Below are 19,727 nucleotides of genomic sequence, written 5' to 3'. Positions count from 1 at the left end.
CTTTGAACTCTGGTTGCTGCTTTCACCATCCCCGGAGTTCTACCCCCGCTACGTGGCCGACCCCTTCCCAGCTGATCAGCGGTTCCTCATATTAAGCCCTCGCCATTCGAGTCACCGGTGTGCTTTGTCTCCAGCGTGGACCCCGGCTGGTGCCAAAAGTGGCCCTGCCACCGGACCCACAGGACGCGTCTGGGGCCTGGCCTGGTCGTGCCCTTGGGCTTGCCCGCACGGCCGGGCTCCCCGGGAAGGGAGACTCGTGGTGTGCCGGGGCTTCACGACCGATGGGCTGACACTGTGGCAGCTGTGACGCGTCCCCAGGGGCCGTGGGAGCCCGGGTGCTGTGGCACGTGGCTGTTGCTGTAGTGACGGTGGCCACAGGGACTGTGGCACGGGGTGGGCTCTCCCGAGTGTCCTGGAAGACACGTGGGAAGGAAATGACCAGCGCAGGTCCTAGCCCGGGAGGGCCCAGTTACCCGCACAGGCCGGTGTGCTCAAAGTCAAACGCGACGTGAATTTGTGTGAGCTGTGTAATTACAACGCTGGTCGCATTTACAGCCACGTCAGCTTTCCCGCGGGAAGGAATGGAACCCTGGAAGTGGGAAGGGGCTTGATGAAGGCGAGACCCTTGGACCCCAAGCCCCCTGAAGCCCCCTGAGGCCCATTCCAGGGGATGCAGCCCATCCTCCCGTTGGAGGCTTCATCATTAACCCCGAGAGCCTCATGGGGTCAGGTGTCTAGAAGGGAGGGCACGCATTCTCTTCAACCTCCACCCCCCTCCTTCGCCCATGGACACCAGACCCATGCATGGGGGAGGGGGCGGGTACAGTCTAATCCTGGAGGAAATAGCACAGGCGCCCCAATAATTGCAAGATTGCACGAATTCGCACGGGGGACCCTGGGAATTCTGTGCGGGAACAAGTCTGCAGGTGTAGACGGTGGAGATGGTGGCCAGCTCACCGCGGTTCTGCCGGTTCCTGTGGTTGGGTGCGATCTGCACCCGTGGTCCCTAGTGAATGAAGAGATGCCAGCACTTTCCTCGCGTCACAGAAGGAATCCAAAAGTGTAGGAAGGGTCTGTCAAGTGTGACTGTACTCCCTGCCCCTGCAGCCCCCAAGAAGGGCCACTGCGCTGGTCTCTTCGTAGCTCTAGTCCTACGGTGACCGCATCGTCCCCCATCGTGAACCGTCCTCACACGGCTGTACACGTCACTCATGGTGTGCTGATCCGTGAACCTGCCTCTGGACTTGGGCTTGTTGAGATTTAGGGTTTTTGCAAGACAACCCTGAGCGGCGGCCACGCTCAACTCCGTCTTGTTCCAATTTTTGCACGTGTGTCGCCAAGGAGAGCATGGTATTTAGGACTTTCAAACTCTTAATTCAATTGGTTTGTAGCTTTCTTTGGGTTGAGGTTATGCTTTCTTCAACAATGAACTTGAAAGCTTTTTTCTTTTTCTTGGCGTGAAGTAGTCTAAAGACATTTGGGATGGACCGCAGCAGTGCAACCCAGCTGTGTGACCGGCTGCTTTCTCCATGAAGTTAGCTGTTGGCTCATCGACTTTACTTTTCAGGAACTGTAGATTTATTTATTTTTCTAGCCTTCTGTTCTTAATTTTTTAATTTCTGCTTTTATCCTTAATTCCTATCTCCTGACTTCCCTTGTTTATTGCCTATGGACTTCAAGAAAATGTACTTCATTTTCTTTTCACTGCTTAGTAATCTCCTTGGGGCCTGCCCTCCCCCCGGGCACCACTGGGGGGTCTGCCCTCCCCCCAGGTACCACTGGGGGCTCTGCCCTTCCCTCTGGGCACTGCTCAGACTACATCTGGCAGCTGCTTCTCTGCACACGTTTTGTCAGGATTAGTTTTTCAATATTTTTTTAATTTCAGATTTGATCTCTGTGACCCAAGAGCTGTTTCACATGCAGGGAACTTTAAAAAATTCACTTCCAGCTGTGTCATCTTGCGATGCGGTAACACTATCCGTATCGCGAACATCTTCTCGGTAACCTGAAACGTGGTGACTCCGCAATGTCACTTCTCTGCTGAGTCTGACGCACATCAACGAGTGGGAGCCCGTCGGGGAGGGGGGACGACAGGGTGGCCCGGGCCCGGGGCCTGGAGAGCACTGGCTCAGTGGAGCCGGCAGCCCAAGGACGCCTCCCTCCGGACCCTCGCCTTCAGCCTCTTCAGGCCGCTGTGCTCCGGGTCGACCAGGAGGCCATTCTCCGCCGCCGTCCAGGCCTCCGCGTGGCGCTGCTCCTCCAGACAGGACTGGCCGCGACGCAGGAATACTTGGGCGGTGGGGGCCCGGCCCGGCCGCTCCCACAGGCTGCTCCGGGCCAGGGTGGGCGCCAGCTTGAGGGCCCGGCTGAAGGCGCCTGTGGCCCTGGCCTCATCCCCCAGGCTCAGCAGCAGGCGGCCTCGGGAGCACAGATCCTCTGCCCGCATCGGGACGTCACCGTCGGCCACGTCCTCCCGGAGCACCAGGTCCAGGTCCTCAAGTGCCCGCTCGAACTGCTGCAGCTCAGCCAGACAGGCGGCCCTCAGGCGCAGGTGCTGGGCGTCGCTGCCGCCTGCGAGGACGGCCAGCGAGCAGTAGCCCAGCGCTTGCCGGGGCTGCCCTGCGTTCAGGAGGGCCTGGGCTTCCCGGGCTGCAGCCTGCACGAGGCGACAGAGGGGCGCCGAGCGGTCAGCCCAGGAAGCTGCAGGCCCCTCGCCAGCCCTGCACAGCCGACCGGGCTCCTGACCTGTGGCCAGAGACGCGGCCTGCGAGCCCTCCACCCTGCAAACCCCGCTCAGCGCGCCCCCCCAACTGGTCCTCCCTGGGGAACTCCTCCCTCATCCCCCCTCCCCGCCGTCCCCGGGTCCCACACTGCCCACCTTCCCATGGCTGCCCTGGCCAAGGACCCTCGCAAGCCCCGCCTCTGCCCAGCTCCGTCCTGGAGCCCCCTCCTCTGCCGAGGTCAGGAAGGCGGCCAGTGAGCCCCCGAGACCCGCAACAGACCCTGCAGAGCAGACTCCACGCGGAGAATCTGCACCGCACTTGCTCCAGCATCTGCCACCGTGACCTCCAGGCGCTGAGGTTCACTGTGCTGCCCCCCGGGGCTCGTAGAGGTGCAGCGAAGACGGATGTGGGGCCCCCCACCCCCAGCCTCCGCGGATGCTGCAGGGCAGGGCCAGAGATCAGCGGGCACTCTCCAACCTAGCACCCCCCCTCCCGGACAGGTGGCCTGGGGCCCCCCCGCTGGGTGTTGTGGTTCACAGGCCTCACCTCTGACACCCCCGGCCCCTCGCTCACTTTCTGAGCCAATGTGGGTGCCGAGGACGCCCACTCTCAAAACCCGCCCCCAGGCGCTAGGCTCTCCCCAGCGCCTCCTCAGACGAATCCGCGGGCTGCTTGGGGCTCCCTCGCCTAAGAACCCACATCTGCTCCCCCCGGGAGCACACGGCACCCCGAGGCCGGCCTTTCCCGCCATCCCTCTCCCCCTGCCACGCGGCGACGGCGAGACGCGCCCGTGTCCGCCCCCGGGAGACGCACGGACGCCGTCGGCCTGGGAGGGGGCGGCTCGGCCGGGCTCGGAGGGTTAGGGTTAGGGTTAGGGCGGGGTCCGCGAACCTCAAAGCGCGGGTCCGGGTGGCCAGGAGGGGGCGCTGCGGAGCAAGTGCGGTGCCGCCGGGGGCGCGCCGGAAGCGGGGCGCCACCTCTCGGGTTCACTTCCGGGTCGTCCCGCGGCGGGCGCCGCGCTGACAGTCACGGGGGTGGGTGGTCTGCGCACCCGGGCCGGAAACAGCCTGCCGGCCGCCCCGCCCCCCCCCGCCCCGTGTTCCAGCTCGGAGACACCCCCTCAGCCCGGCAACCCCTCACCCCGTTCGGAGACCCAGGTCCTGTCTGGCACCCCCCATCCAGCCCCCGCCAGCACCCCCTTCCCGCTGGGAGACTCCCGGTGACCCCCGCCCGGCTCCCTCCTCCTGACTCAGAGACACCCTCCCCCCGCAGACCCCCTCCTGAGAGCCCAGAGATCTCTGCTCCCTCCTACGAACCCGGACAAGACCAGCCTCCTCCCTGCTGAGACCCCAGCCAGGCCTGTCCCCAGAGATCCCCTGGGGGCTCCAGGTCCTGAAGACAGGAACCCCCCCCCAAGTGGCAGCTGCTCCGCCTGCATTCTGCGCTTTCCACCCCAATGCCTGTGTAGCCACGTCCTCCCTTAAACCCCTGGCTGAAGCCCCCAGTAGGGTTTCTGTTCTGCTGAGGGACCCCGAGGGCTAGAACCTACTAGACTCCTGGGCACTCGCAGGCGTGAGGACGCGGGGTACCTGCCGCAGGCCGCGGGGGGGGTGGACTGGGAGTCCCTCAGCCTCAAGGTCGGCTTGTGCTTCTGGCCTCCCCCTCCGGGTGGCCCCTCCCCGCCCTCCGCAGCCGAGCAATTCAGCCACTTCCGGCGGGAGGGTCGGCTGTGCAGGGTCCCCAGCCCTGCGTCTCCCCGGCCTGCTCTGCGGATGGGGCAGCCCCTTCCCTCTGCCCCCACCCCACGCTCTTCCGTCAGACTGGCCCCCACTAGCCCTTGGCCCTGAAGCCTCTCCACTGGCCCCAACCCCCTCCTCCGTCCACACCAGCTGCACTGGCCACCCGTTTTGTGATTTTTGTGAGCTTTCTGAACCCTTTCCTACCTCCTCGCCTTCGCCTTGGCCCGTCTGCCCCATCAAGGTTGTGCCTCCAGTGCCACCTTGTTACCCACGGCCCTGTTTTAGGGTCTCCTCACAGGAGCACGCGGCTGTCTCCCCTGAGGCAGGAGCCGCTCAGTGGGGCAGCAGCCGCCACCAGCGCCGGCTGGAATGTTCCGGCCAAGACAGTGGAGCGGGAAATCAGCCAGCCCTGAGGCGGGGACCCCAGCCGACACCCGGCCATGGCCACGGCCACGGCCACGGCCACGCTCTCAGGGGAGGGGCGGGGCCTCTCTTTCCCGGACCTGGGGGTGGCAGTGGGCTCCCTGCTGTGCTCCTGGCTGGCTTGGCCGAGGAGGGGTCCCCTCTCCCTCCCAGGCCCTGTCACTTGTGGTGGCTCATATGCTTCGTGCAAAGAAGCCGGGGTCGTTGGCCAGACTGGCTGTGTCCCCGCCACCCCCCCACTGAGGTCAGGCAGGTGGGGAGGGCGGAGCCGCCCGAGCGCTGGGCGGCCCCGGGGCGCACCTGGCCGAGGCTCTGCCGCTCCGGCGCCTCCAGGAGCTGCAGCAGGAAGCCGAGTTCCTGGGCGTCGGTCTCTGCCAGGCGCCGGAGGTCCCGCGCAGCCGCCGCCGCGTGTCCCTGCTTGAGCCGGAGCAGCCCCCACCGGGCTCTCACTGCCGCCGACGCGGGGCTGGCGAGCGGGGCCTTTTGCAGGCAGGCGCCTGCCTCCTCCCAGCTGCCTGTCAGCGCCAGGGAGGGACGGTCAGGGTGGGGTTGGGGCAGGGATCAGTAGGGGTGTGAGGCTGGCCACGGCCTCTCTGGCTCCGTGTTGGCTCAGGGAGAGGCCCGATGCTGGAGGGAAGGGACCGGGGACCGGGCGTGAGGCCAGCCCGCCTCGGGCAGGGCCTGGTGTCCCAGGACGCTCCGTGCACACCTGCTGCACGAGCTGCCGAGGAGGCCGGCGCGGCCGTGGGTCCTTTTATGGAAACGCACCCCCTCCCTTGTTCTCCCCGCAGGAGGCCATGGAGGTGACAGAGCTCAGGACGCTTCTACCCCAGCGCCCACGCGGGGACCAGGTCACAGGGCCGGGATTTGGGGTGGAGAGGACCTCAGGAGGCGCCGAATGCTTTCATTTTACAGAAAAGCACCAGGAGTGACAGGAGCCGGACACCCGCGTCCCCCAAACCCAGGCCCCGCGTACCCGCTGCCGTGAGCACGTCCGCCAGCAGGAGGTACCAGCTCAGCTGCCCGCCATCGATTTCGATCAGCGCCTCCCCGGCCGCCATGAGGCCCCGGGCGTCCTCGTCGCTGAGGGGGGCCCTGGCGTCCGGCTCCTGGCTCAGGAGGGCCCGGCAGCGGGAGGAGAGGCCCCGGGTGATGAGGGCCTGGGCCTCCGGCTTCAGAGAGCGGATCTCAGGGACCACTGTGCTCGGGTCAAGCTTCAGAGCCGTGAGAATGTCGTCCACAGCCTCCTGCAGGGGGTGGGGGTGCAAAAGTTGTCCCAGGGGGTTTGCCAAGTGTTCCTCCCGGTGCCTGGGCGCTGGCGATACCAGAAGGGGTACACGGCCGGGTTGCTGGCCTTCCATGGCCAGACGGCCCAGCCAGTGAGCCGCCCGGAGCAGAGCATGGTGCTGGGGCTCTGGAGAGGGAGGGATGGCCGGCCCCGGGGCGGGCAGGCACCAGCGCCGTCTCCAGAAGCTCTCATCCCAGTGTCTGGGATCATCTCCCCTTGCTTCGGAGCACTCCGCCCTCATCATGGCGGGCAGGCCACCTTCGGGCTGCAGAGCCTCAGGGCGGCCACCCAGCTTCAGTCACTCGGCTGTGACGTTGCTCCTGGCTGAGAAGGGCCCTGTTCGGCTGTGGCTGCCTGCGTGTGGGTTTTCTCTGTGAAAAGCCCCTGCCCCGGGCTTCAGCGGGTCCTCTCCCACCTGGGTCCCTGCACGCTGACCACCTGAAGCCTTGGGCTCCGTGCAGACAGCTCGGGGTGGCCCCAAGAAGGCAGCTGGGGTCTTGTTATTTAAAGCTGAGGGAGGGGGTGTCTAGTAGCCCTGAGGTCTTGCACAGCCTGTGCTCACTGAGGCTGGGAGGCGCGGGGACTCTTGAGATGAAAGGGACAGACCTCCTCAACCTGGGACGGGACGTGATGATCAGAGTCCCGTGAGATCCCCGTGCAGGAGGGGTTTCCACGGGTCTCATGCTCAGGACCGCCTGACCCTGCTCCCTCTCCCCTGGGGGCCGAGAAGGAAAGCAGTGTCCTGGGTCCTCTTCCCCAGAGCACTGTTCCCCTAACCCCGCTTGCCCCGTCCCGGGCGGGCAGGGCGGGCCCGGTACCTTCTGCCGGCCCAGGGCCAGCTGCAGAAGTGCCCGACCGCACAGCGCCTGCACGTTCTTCGGCTCAGCCCGCAGCACTGAGTTGAAATCAAACATGGCGGTCTTCTTCTGGCCCAGGAGCCCGTAACAGCGGGCCCGGGTGAGCAGGGACTCAACCTCTTGACTCCCTGGAGGGAGGGGGTGTGGCATCAGGACGTGACTGCTGTTGGGCCTGGGTGGGTATAGTGCATCTGCCCCCATCCAGCATTTGCTGGTGCCCAACAGTGGGGCGGGGCAGGGGGTGCAGCAGCTCTGGGGCCACCTTGGGGAGCTCACGGACCATTGGGCACCAAGACACAACCTTGAGTGTAGTCTGGGTTGGCCTCGGGGCACTGGCTGTGGGGCACAGGGAGCCCAGCCATAAGGGTGGCATCTAGGGCGGTGGGAGGTCAGACAGGGGACCCGAGAGGAGGGGGCACTGCGGCTGCATCTGAGGAGAGGACAGCTCAGGGTCCAGGAGGCGGACGGGTCCTCGGGGCTGGACACGGAACAGCTGAAGTATGACGGTGCCAGGCGGGCAGGGAAGAGCCCTCCGAATCCTGGGCACAGAGGCCCCTCCCCAAGGAGATTGCCACCACGCTCCCTCCGGTGGTCTGTCGAGTGATGGGCACAGAGACCCGCACCCTGGGCCCTGCAGGACGCTCTGGATCATGCCCCCGTCCCCACTGGCGCGTGCTGGGCGTGAGCTCCGCACCAGGCAGCAGCCCGGCGCTGTCCACCCCTCACTCCCCACGCCTCCCCCTCGCCGGCACCGGGAGCACCCACTTTGGAAAGAGGAAAACGGGGAGATGCTTAGTAAGTGCTGAGCCACGAATCCACCTGCTGTTCGGATCCGAAGTGCACACTTTGAATCCCTGTGCACCCCAGGGATTCGAGGCGCATCCTTGGGGAAGTCCCTCCCCTCCAGCATGGGTGCCCTATGTCACCACATTGAGAAGGCCCAACGTCAAGAGGCTGTCACCCAGGATGGCGTTGATCTGGGCAAATGGGGACACCAGGTGCACTCCTACAGACACACCCCGGCTATTTCCGGGAAGGGCTTCGCGGAACCAGGACTTTTCCCAGTTGGAGGGAGGGGGCCAAGCTGGGAGAAGTCTGGCCTTCCTACCCGCAGGGCCCCGGGTGTGTGTGTGTGGGGGGCTCCCAGCTGAGGTCCCAGCTGGACTGGCCGGTCTCCCAAGCTTTAGCATGCTCACCTGGACAGCTAGGGCCTGGGGGCGAGGCCTGCATGCTTGGGTCCCCCAGGTCCCCGACCCCGCGCCTCGTCTTGCCCCTGCGGACCCGGCACGGGATGGGAACCCCGGGGGCGGGCAGGCAGCTCCTACCCGCAGCGAAGATGGCCAGAGAGAGGTAGGCGATGGCCTCCCTGGTGTGGGCGTCGCCCTGCGCCCCGCTGGGCCGAGCCCGCAGGATGGCCAGGGCCTGAGCGTGGCAATGGTCCCGCAGCAGCTGCCGGTCCTCGGGGCTGAAGACGTCCAGGGTGGGTTGGAGGCAGGCCGTGTCCCCCGACTGCACCACCTTCTTCACCAGCTGCAGGGCAGAGCAGTCATCGGGTCCCTTCCGGCGCCGGAAGCCTGGACCCTTCCACCCTGACTCCCCTCACGGGGGCAGGGACGTGGCCCATGAACCGGAGCTTACGGGGGCGGGCGGGGCTGCGGGGCGGGGCTCAGCTCAAGGGCAGGGGCTGCGCGCTAGGCCTCCTGGCCTGAGCCTGAGCGAGGGGAGGTGGGACCCGCGCTGGGCTGCTCTCTGCGCTGTGCGGCGTGGGGTGGGGAGGGGTCCCAGTGACCCCGAGCCGCACCTCCTCCTCCGTGCCACGGGGCCCCGCAACGCTGCAGGCCCAAAGGAGAAGCGTGGGGGAAGGGGGGGGCTTTCGGATCCTAAGGTGCCAGAGGGCACCGGAGTCCTTCAGAAGGCGGGGAGCAAAAGCCCTGAGACCAGCCCCTGCTCTGGCCGGAGCGAGACCCCGGGGGGCGTGCAGCCTCGGCTCTCCAGCCGCTCGGTGCCCCAGAGGCCCGCTGCTGCCCCTGCTGGCCGCTCGCTGAAAGCACAGGCCCCAGAGCGAAGGTCCCCGCACCCTCCCTCCCACCCGGTGGCCCAGGGCGGGGAGGCCAGGAACCCAAATGTGGCCAGAACCCCAATGCCCGACATCTTCCTGGGACATAACCTTCTGACCTCAGTTCCAAGCCCTCATAACACCCGAGGGAGGCGAAGTCCTGCTCTTCCTGGGAGCAGGCAGTCTAGGAGAGAGGCGAGGTGAGCACACCTGAGGGGGAGGTGCCGCCGTCCCCTCCCCTGAGCGCGGTCACCTCCAAGCCTGGTTCACTTGGAAGGTTTGGGACGAAGCTCCGTCTAGACCCAACTCCTGGCCCTTTTCCTTCATAACACAACAAGAGCAACTATGAGGCACCTACTGCGTGCTGGAGACCTCCTGGACCCTGGAGCACCTGCTTCAGCTGTTTCAGCGAAACCCATAAGACCAGGGCACAGATGAAGAGACTGAGGGTCACAGAGGCGAGGGGCCTTGCCCGAGGCGGCAGAACGCGGGGCTGGGACAAGTTCTGCCGGCTTCCAGAGTAAGCGCCCAGAGGCCTGGTGCCGCCCGCGGGGCTGTGGTCCAGCGGGGCCTCCTCACCTGGTGCGCGTCATGGAAGAGCCCTCTCCTCAGCTGCAGCAGGGCCAGTCTCGCCAGCACGGGGGCCGCCCAGGGCCTCCGGGAGAGGGCCACCAGCAGAGCCGTGTGGGCGTCGTCCAGGCGGCCCAGGCGGTACAGGGCGTCAGCCCCCAGGAGGCCCGACGCCTCGTCTTCCCTGTCCAGCTCCATCAGGAGCATGGCCAGCTGGTGCACGCCGTGGGCATCCCTGCGGAGAGGGTAGCGGGGGGAGAGCTGGCCCAGCCCATCCCGCGCCCCCTTCACCTGCCCAGTGAGGGGGGCCCCAGGCAAGTCTACCCCTGGGCCCCTGGGCCACGCAGCTCCCTCCCCACCTGACTACGGGACCTGGTTCGTGCCGGACGGCGCGTCACACACGCGGTGTCCGGAAGCCTCGGCCGCCCTCTCTGACGTGCACCTGGGCGCTCGCTGCCCGCCCCACCCTGCCACCCGCCGTGGGCTGACCACAGCCGACCCTGCCTCAGCTTCCCCTCCTGCAGGAACGGGGCGGCAGTCGGCCTTGCGGGGCTCAGGGGTGTGCTGCAGGCAGAGTCCGGTAACACACAGGCTGCACCCGGGATGTTCCTGGTGTCCTGGGAAAGTGCATGCGCTCCCACCGGGAGGAGCGGCGGGAGCCTCGAATGCGTCCACTCCCGGGACAGAAGGTGCAGAACCCCCCAGTCTCGTAGGTGAAAGCTCCCCCTCAGCAGCACATCAAAGCAATTTGAACTGAGCAAGCGGGAGGCGGAGCAAGAGTGTGTGTGTGTGTGCGCGTGCAGGGTGGGTGGTGGCAGCAGAGCTGACATCAAACACGCCCCCACGAGGCTCCCAGCTCAGTGCTTTCAGCTTCGCCGAAGCGCCTTGCTGCCCCTCTCGGCAGGCAGAGAAGCGCACTGCACAACAGCGGCAGGCTCACCGCTGGCTGAACAGACGGGCAAAGCATCTGCCGAGCCAACGCCAGGGCGCGGGCCGTGGCCACGTGGGCGGGCGGTTGGCTCCTGAGGTCAGAGACCTCACGGGCGGTGGGGCTCCCTGACCCAGAAACCCGGCCGCTGCGCCCGTTCTGAGGGCGGAACATGGTGGATATGACAAAGGGCAAAAGCTCTGGGAAGGGACGGGGGCGGGGGGCTCCCGGGGAGGCTGTGCCGCAGCCGCGGGAGGAGTCTGGAGGCCAAGGAAACGTTCAGGATCCGCTGAGTCAGAAGCGGGGGCTATAAAGCGCACACAGAGCACACGCTGGGTTTAGTGAACTGTCTCCTATGCGCAGAGAGAAGGAACTAGAAGGGATGCCATCGGTGGGGTGGTGGGCAAGCGGTCCTTTCCCGCTCCCAGTTTTGAGTTCGTAAATTTCTAGGACCGTTCGGCCCACAAAGCATGACATTGTTGGGGACTGAGGGTCCTAAGGCCTGGGCTCCAGCGCTCCATGATTTAGGGGCACCCCGCCCCCGCCGTTTCCTGCCTCAGTCTACTCATCCGTAAAATGGAAAGACACACAAACCCAGCTACCTCGCAGGGGACCAGAACGAAGCAGCAGCCCCGGGGCGGGGAGGGGCAGGGGCGCCGGGCTAGTTTTTACCCTTCCTGCGCGGCGGGGCCGTCCGGCCCGGCGGCCCGACTCCGGCAGCCCGGTGCGCCCGCGAGGCCCGGGTGCGGCCCCCGCTGCAGCATCTTGCGGCCCTCCTCCCGCAGCACGGTCAGCAGCAGGCCCCGCCGGTTCCGGGGCACGAAGGCCTTGGCGACGAGCAGGGCCTCCTCGGGCTGCAGCCGGGTGGCTGTGACGTAGTCCAGGGTGCCCAGGAACCCGCTTCCCGTCAGCACCCGCAGCAGCCCTCGGCCGCACAGCGCGCGCACGCAGCTGCGCAGGTGCGGCGTGCCGTGCTCCACCACCTCCTGGAAGTCCTCCCGGGCGCGCCGCGCGTCGCCGGCGTGCAGCGCGCAGAAGCCGCGCAGCGCCAACAGGGGCGCGCGGTCGCCGGCGCGGGGGTCCTCGCGGTCGCCGGGGTCCTCGCGGTGCCCGGGGCGGGGGTCCTCGCGGTCGCCGGGGTCCTCGCGGTCGCCGGGGCGCGCAGGCCGCAGCAGGCGCTCGCACAGCGCCCGGGAGCCCGCCGCGTCCCCCGCCAGCAGGAGGCACTCGGCCAAGCGGGCGCCCAGGGCCGGGCGCGCCCCGGGCGGCGCGATGCGCAGCAGGACGCGGAGCGCGCGGGCCACCGGGGCCAGCAGCTCGCGCCCCGAGTTCTCGCGCAGCGCGGCGCGGCTCCGCACGGCCTCCCGGAAGCGGGCGAAGCCGGTGTCCGCCGCCTCCCGCGCCCGCGCCCGCACGCGCTCTCGGTCCCCGGCGGAGAGCACGGCCCGCAGCTGCGTCCGGGCGCCCGAGGGGCTCCGGCGGAAGGCCTCGTGGAGGTCCCGCAGCAGGTCCGCGGCCCCGCCGTCCAGGAACAAGGCCGCGGCCGCGCGCGTGACCAGCAGCGCAGCCAGACGCTCACCTAGGGAGGGAAACAGGCCGGGCCTGCCTGCGGCCCATCCCCCGGGGTCGCTGGCGCTCCGGACCCTCCGGACCCTCCGGAGCACCCATGGCATCTCCCCAAGGCGTCCCAGCAGCCCGGCCGTGGCATCAGGAGGATGGACCGTTGGCGACAGGGCAGAACCGGGCCGGACAGCCGGGCGGCAGCTGCTCCGAGCTGCCGGGCAGTGTTCTCTGCCCAGGGTCCAGTCGCTCCGCCCGGCCACCAGGGGAATTTAGTTACAAAACCTCTTTACTCTTTAATGATGGGTTTTGGGACTGCGTTCCCTCTCGTGGGATCAGCGCCCCCAGGTCAGCGCTGAGGTTCTGACCCCGTGACGTGACAGGGGACGGCTGTGGCTTCAGCCTCTCGCTGCTGGCCTTCTTGGGCGCGTTGGGCCGGGTTTCCCTCTGAAACCGAGCCCGGGGGCAGGTCCAGCGAAGAGGGGAAGACACAGCCAGTGCCGCGCACACAGCAGGGGACTTGGGCCATTTACCGGATCTCGCTGTGCCTCGGTTTCCTTTTCTGCTTTATAATGGGGTTAAAAACGGTCTACACTCACAGGGCTGTGAAGATGACATGGACTAAGATTCGTCTAGTGCCGAGAACAGGGCCTGGGGGCGTTTTACTTAGTGAGGTTTCCCGTCTGCAGCAGCATCCACACTTTGCCCCACTTTATGTCTGAGCAATTGCCGGAGCTCCTGAGGAGGGGGCTTTGCGATCGGTAAAGACAGCCCAGCCACCCAGTCCCAACAGGTGCCCCCCGTTGAGAGCATCCCAGAGCACCCGGTGCCGGCCGGAGCGCAGGGTCGTGGGCACCCACCGTTGCGTACAGCTTAGGAAAGTCCTGATGGGGGGGAGGCTCCCAGGCCCCACGGGCTCCTATCCCGGGTCTCAGAATCTCACTCTAGAGCCCCTGGCACGGGGTCCTTCACAATTGTCCAAGAGCGCTCCCTCCTAACCTAACAATCGCCACGGCGATGACAGTCCTTCACATGCAACAGGAGAGGGCGGAACACCTTCACTTCTGCATGGTAACAAAATTGCCACCGCCCTGCCCTGCTGCCGTTTTAGGCAAGCGTCACACCACACCCCAGAGTCTTGTTAAGAAAAACCTCGCACCCTGAGATCAACCAGCCAACCTACCAACCAACCAGCCAGGTCACCCTGTCTAGTCCTGGTGGCAAAGTAAGATACTTTGGGCCCGTCCCGTCCTTCACTGATTCCTGGAACTATTCTACGTCTGATTTTCATCATACGGCATGTCCTAGGGAGATGCGGGAGGAGAGCCCTTGGGGCCCGTGGGATTTGTTACCCCTTTACCCACACGGAAGCGTGTTCTCTGCTCTGCTTCCGAGGTTCCAACCACCCAATCCGCCTTCCACCGTCCCACCCGTCACCACGATCCTGCTCATTTCTCTCATGTTCTTCATACCGGATAACTTCTATCTTCAGCTTGACTGACTCTTCCACTTTCTCCGATGTGCTATGAATTTTTCAATCCTAGAGTCTCTGTTTCATTCTTTTAAAAAATGGTTTCCATTTCTCTGCTCAGATTCCACATCTGTTCATTCCTTGTAACCATATTTTCCTTTAGTTCTTGAATATATCTCTAATAGTTCCTTTAAAGTCCTTAGTCTGCTAATTTCAACACCTGGATCGTCTTGGGGTCAGTTTCTATTGACTTCTTTTGTCTCCTGACTGTGGCTTACATTTTATTTCTCTGTTTCTTTGCATGTCTAGTAATTTGTTTTTTGTTATACTCTAGACACCCGGTTGGTAGTTTGTACAGACTCTGGATTTGGTTATGTTCCTCTGAAGAGGATTTTGTTTTAGCAGGCAGCTACACTGGAAAGGATCAACCCCCAGATTTTGTCTTCTCTTTGCTGGGCACAGCTTAAATCTTCAGTTAGTTCTTGAAGCTTCCAGCAGCTGCTGTTTCAGACCACCCAGTCTCTCCCACATATGCGTAGTCTGGTGATCCGTCAAGGATTCAAACGGATTTAATACACAGATTTGAGGGCTGACCTCCTGTGACTCCCCCACCCCCTGTTCAGGATTTTCCTTCTAAACTTCCCAGCCACTTTTCTCAGCCTGAACTCCGTCCTATAACATCTCAAGCCAGTAAAACTGCGGCGTCCTGATTTATGCGGATGAAACATGGATCGAGGGGTGTCCTCTGGCAAAGAGCCATAAGCCTATGAATCTCGCCGTGTGCGGTCCCCACTTTTCAAGGCTCAGCTTCTGGTTTCTGTCCACATTTGGTTGCTGGTCAGTGCCTTCAAATGATTGCATTTTATATTTTGGCCAGATTTTATCACCGTTACCTGTGGGACTCAGTCCCGTCAAGCTAGTGCACCATTACGGAAGCCCGACTTCTGTATTGTTAGACTTAAACATTTTGACGATATGCGGGGGATGTAAAATGCTATCTCATTGTTGCTTTAATTTTAATTTTCCTGATTACCAGTGAGGCCAATTTATTTAATTCTTGAATTATTTTTTTCTAATGTGGCAGGCGGAAAGTGGTATCTCATTGTTTTAATGTGCATTCATATCATTACTGGGAGGCTGAACATTTTTCATGTTTCTTTGCCATCTGTGTTTTCTCTTATGGGAAATGCTTTTGCCAATTCTCATACTGGATGTTTTTTCTTATTGATATATAGGAATTCTCCAAATACTCCGAGTATTAAGCTTTTGCCTGTTGTATATTTTGCAGATATTTTCTCTCTGATGTGGATTTTCCTTGAATTTTCTATAGTCATGGGCAAAATGTAAGCTTAAAATCTTAAATTTAATCAAACAACCAATTTCCCTTTGTTTCCACTTTTTGTACCTTGAGAAGTCCAGCTACTCACAGAAACCATAATGGTATTGTTTTCTTTTAGAAACTATAAAACGTAGCTCTCACAGAATCCACTGGAATTTACTTTTTTTTTTTTCCTCCAGAATCAACAGCATCCACTGAATAGCGGTCCTTCTCTTTCCCTATAGATTTGCGATGCTCAGTCTCACATATTAACTTCTGGATACCAGTGGGTCTGTGCTGGCCTTTCTAATTTATTTTATTGTTCTTTCTATCTATCCCTTGTCAGTAACCTTTCGTGTTGGTTGGTATAGCTTTGTGCTGACTGGCAGATGAAACCTTTAGACCACACCTTCTGCGGCTTCTCCTTCTGTCTCCCCTCCCCCATCTCTCCCCCACTTCCTGCTCATCTCCTTCCCCTTCTCTTCTTCTTTGTCTTGTCTACTATTGTGTGTTTTTTTTTTCTCTTCTATTATAGCATCAAATCTTTCTAACAGTGGACATTGGATATCTACTTATACAGGTATTCTTTATTGTCTTTTAATACAGTTTTATAATTTTTCCACAAAGTTCTATGGCTCTTTGAAATCAATCCTTTTCTGTTGCTACGGTAAATGGTATATCTTAAAATTATAAAGTTTATGTTTGTTGCTGGTGTCTATAAGTATAAATGCTTTCTGTGCTCCGGTTAAATTCTGTTCCTATACTTAATACATTTTTGCCGTATCTGTTGACTTTCTACATAGCTAATCACATTGTCTGGAATAACTTTGTTTCTTCCTTTCTGGTCTGACTTTTATTTATTTTTATCTTGTTGCATTGGCTAGAATATCTAGTACAATCACGAATAAATGGGAGAGGGGGTAGCTACCCCATTCTTGACTTTAAACAGAAGACTTCTACCAACCAGTAAGTTGATATTTCGGTAAGGTGTTGATAGATAGTATCTTTCTCAAGTAAGTAAGTTTCCTTCTATTCTTTGTTTTTAAATTTGTTAAAATTGTGTTAAAAATATTATAAATTGCCTCCTCTGAATTCACTGCGATGATCATATGCTCTTCTTCCATTAATGAAGGTAGTGAATGATATTATTACAGAAACATGAACTTGTAACTCCTGTATTCACTCTGAACTTTGTCTAGAACACACATCAAGAATGGTTGCCATGACTCAGCAGTTGTATCAGTTACTGCTGCTGTATAACAAGCAACCCCAAAAATTAGTGGCTTAAAACAATGACCATTTCAACAGCCAGAAGAACCCGTGATTCTCTCGCAGTCTGGGCTGAGTTGAGTTGAGCTGAACAGTTCTGTTGATCGTACCTGGGGTCCCTCATGTCTGCAGTCATCTGGTGGCTTGCCTGGGCAAGTGTAAGATGGCCTCACTCCCAGGCCTGGGGGCTTGGTGGTGGCCACGGTTGGGGCCTCCCTCTCTGTGTGCCTCGTGGCTCATTGCTTTAGCTTCCTAACATAGCACTGGGGGGTGCAGCGCTATCGGCTCCCAAGGGTGCTGTGTGCGCTAGGTGAGAATGCACATCAAACCTGAAGTGCAGCTTGGCCACCTCGTGTTCAGCGAGCACCGCATTCCACTCTCTAGGGGTCCGGCTGCCCCCCTGCCTCCCTGTCTAGACCCTTGGCTCTGAATCCCTTCTTTGTGCGTTGGATGCTGAAACCCCTTCCTAAAACCAAGCTCCCTCTCATCTCAAGGTTCATGTGCTCAGCTGCCAAGTGCCACGTCCACGTGATCGGCACAAGTTTTTGACCACTTAATGGGCGATGCCATTTTCAGGGCTGGATACATATTTTCACTGAATTGCAACAGCAAGCTTCAGAGGCGAGGGCAGCCACCATCCCTGCGCGCACATGGGGAGGGGCACAGAGAGGCTGCACAGCCAGGGGGGATCTTAGAGGGGTTGGGGTAGGGTGGTGTGGGGCTCCTGGGTCTTCACGAACTGGCCCACCCGCTGCCCCAGGCCCCCCACTGGAGGAGGACCTAAAGGGACCAGAGAAGAGCAGTATCTCAAACGGGGGGTGCCAGCATCCCCTGGTGCCCCCCTGCCCGTCTGCTCTTAGTGCTCCTCCCAGCCTGGTCCTCCCCCAGCCTCCCAGCCTCTCACATCTTCTGTGGTCACTCTGGCTCCTCCTGCACATTCTGCACACAGCAGACAAAATGCAGCCTAGAGCACGTTGCTCCATAGCTTAAAACTCTTCTATGGCTCCTTGCTGCTCTGAGGGTAAAGTTCAAAGTCACTTCAGGGCCCCCAGGGCTTTGGCCACAGCTATCTCTTCAGTGCCCCGCCCCCGCTCCTGTCCCCTGACGGCTACTATGGCTCCATTCAGTGGCACGGACACCCCAAGTTCTTTCTCTCTTAGGGACCTGCCATGTTCTGTTTCTGCCGCCTGGAATCCTTCAGTGTTAACTCAAATGATACCTCCTCCAAGAAGCCTCCCCTGATCACCCAGCTTGAGCAGCACCTTTTAGGGTCCAGTTTTCAAAGCACATTTGTTATTTGTTCCTTTTCTTGGGTGCTTTGTAAGGGCAGGGGCTTGTCCATCTTGTCCCCACTCTTGGACCCCCCCCCCCCCCCCCCCCCCCCCCCCCCCCCCCCCCATCACCAGCCCTGAGGCACGCTGTGAAGGCTCGGCCGGGCGGCTTTCACCCCGCACGGAGGGGACGAGAACCATGCTCTTACCTTGGGGTCCGCTGCCCGCCAGGTCAGGCTCCAGGGCCCGGCTGCACGCTGCCCGGCAGTCCTCATACCTGCCGCTGCGGAGCAGGGCCTCCGGGGACAGGGCGTGGCTCCAGGCGCCCCCGGGGTCCAGGGCCTCCAGGAGTCCCTGGCAGTGGGTCTCCTGCCGGCCGGGGCCGCCCTCCGCCTCCTGGCGCCCTGACACGTAGGCCTGGAGGGTGCTGATCAGCACGGGGAGGTAGGGACGCTGGTGGGTCCGGACAAAGGCCACGGTCCGGTCTTCGCTCGAGGCAAAGGCCTGTAGATAGTCGGCCACGCCCGCGCCCACCCACCGCCCGGACAGGACGCGGGCCAGGGCGCGGGTCAGATGCAGCTCCAGCGCTTGCTGCCCGTGAGTGCCCAGCAGGGCGCCGCAGCGCCCGACCACCTCCTCGTGGCGCCCGCGCGCCAGCAGCCCGGCCAGGGAGTGCAGGACCGCGGCCGGGTGGTCCGGGCGGAGGGCGGCCAGGAAAGCAGAGGCCAGGGTCCCCGTGAGCGAGACGACCGCCATGCCGTCCCAGTGGATGGGTGGGATCTGGCTGTCGCCCCGGCACCAGGCCTCGAGCGTGGCCACCACGGGCGCCCCCCGCGCCTCCGCCAGGGCAGCGCGGACGCTCTGCACGGCCGAGGGGGCGTGACAGCTGAAGGCAGCCAGGTAGAAGGCGGTGGCCAGCGCGGGCTCTCCCAGGGCCAGGTGCCGGTCTCCCTCCTGGCAGAGGCAGGCCACAAGCTCTTGGGGCGACATCACGTCTGTGCCCAGTCCTCACGGGCACCTAGGGTGGGGGTGTGGTTAGTCTGCACCCTTCCCCACTGAGACCCAAGTGTCAGTGCAGAGCACCCTTCAGTGAAGTCGGGTGGGGCTGGGTGTGTCTGCGAGGGTCCACCAGGCCAGGCTCAATTCCTTTGCAGAACGGGGCCCTTACCCTGCTCAGCGACCCACGTGAGGAGCCGAGTGGCCTGGGGGGTCAGGGACTCTACCCCCCCCTCCAGTCTCCTCCTGGCAGAGGACTCCTCAGGAGGGTGAAACACCCCAACTTCCTCCCTGTCCTGGTCACACAGGCCACCTTCTCAGCTGTCTGAATCTCCAGAGACCCACCCAAACTCAAGGTCACACCTCTGCCCACCTCCCCAGGCCCCCATTCCACGTGGGTGCTCTGGGCAGCTTGCCTGGCTCCTGAGTGGGGGTGGGGAGCCCCAGCGGCCCAAGCCAGGGGGTCACTTCTGAGGTTGGTCCTGGGGACTAGCCCCTGCCCCCCCCTTCCCAAACCCAACCTGAAGTCCTGACTAGGGTACCTGGGGACATTCTCTCTCGGGTCCCGGAGCGCCTGCACACAAGCCCCACCCAGTACCTGTTGTCCAACACACAGACGCCCGCACAAGCACCCTGCGACAAAGACCACTCGCGCGCACACCCACACAGGCACACACGCATGCACGCACGCCCACACGCACTCAGACACGCACACTCGCCTGTGCTCCGAGGCTGAGCAGGGCGCGCGCGGCCGCGTGGAAGGGCGGTGGGCGCGGCTGCGGCCGAGGGTCCGCAGGCTGCGCCGCCGGGACGTCCCCCCGCCGCCGCGCCCGGGTCCGTTTCCCGGGAGAAAGTCAACACCCGACCTCCCCGCTGCTCAGCGGCGCCCCCAGCGGCCGGGCGCGCCCCGCCTCGGACCCCGGCCCGCCCCTCGGCCCCGCCCCGCCCCGGACCCCGGCCCCGCCCCTGACTCCGCCCGCCCCCCGCCCCCGCCCCCACCCAGGCCCCGGCCCGGCCCCCGGCCCCGGCCCCGCCCCCGGCCCCGGCCCCGGCCCCGGCCCCGCCCCCGGCCCCGGCCCGCCCCTGCCCCCGCCCCGCCCCCGGCCCCCCCCCCGGCCCCGGCCCCGCCCCGGCCCCGCCCCGCCCCTGACCCCGCCCCGCCCCAGGCCCCGCCCCTGGCTCCGCCCTGCCCCGCCCCACACCCAGGCCGCGGCCGGGGAAGGGTCGGGCAGCAGGAAGGCTGACCGGCTTGGCAGGG

General features: G+C 62.9%; 1 protein-coding gene across 1 annotated transcript; it reads right to left on the bottom strand.

Annotated features, from left to right (window-relative positions):
• Positions 1-1,706: 1,706 nt before the first annotated feature.
• TTC34 (tetratricopeptide repeat domain 34) lies at positions 1,707-18,466 on the bottom strand. Its single transcript, XM_039248450.1, has 8 exons — positions 17,683-18,466; positions 11,257-12,163; positions 9,666-9,891; positions 8,356-8,560; positions 6,992-7,158; positions 5,862-6,132; positions 5,186-5,400; positions 1,707-2,656 (listed from the first exon to the last, which is right to left on the bottom strand). The coding sequence occupies exons 1-8, from the start codon at positions 18,461-18,463 to the stop codon at positions 2,129-2,131; spliced, it is 3,300 nt and encodes a 1,099-aa protein (XP_039104381.1). The 5' UTR covers positions 18,464-18,466; the 3' UTR covers positions 1,707-2,128.
• Between the last annotated feature and the right edge of the window lie 1,261 nt (positions 18,467-19,727).

Source organism: Hyaena hyaena, unplaced genomic scaffold, assembly GCF_003009895.1.
Source record: "Hyaena hyaena isolate Hyena2069 unplaced genomic scaffold, ASM300989v1 scaffold_308, whole genome shotgun sequence".
Lineage (NCBI taxonomy): Eukaryota > Metazoa > Chordata > Mammalia > Carnivora > Hyaenidae > Hyaena > Hyaena hyaena.
This window is presented reverse-complemented; position numbering and strand designations above follow the sequence as displayed.

Coding starts and splice junctions, on each gene's coding strand:
- TTC34 (XM_039248450.1), bottom strand. CDS start 18,463: ATGTCGCCCCAAGAGCTTGTGGCCTGCCTCTGCCAGGAGGGAGACCGG. Junction 6,133..6,991: donor TGGCCCTGGGCCGGCAGAAG/GTACCGGGCCCG, acceptor CACCCCCTGCAG/GAGGCTGTGGACGACATTCT. Junction 2,657..5,185: donor AGCGGCAGAGCCTCGGCCAG/GTGCGCCCCGGG, acceptor CGCCTCGTGCAG/GCTGCAGCCCGGGAAGCCCA.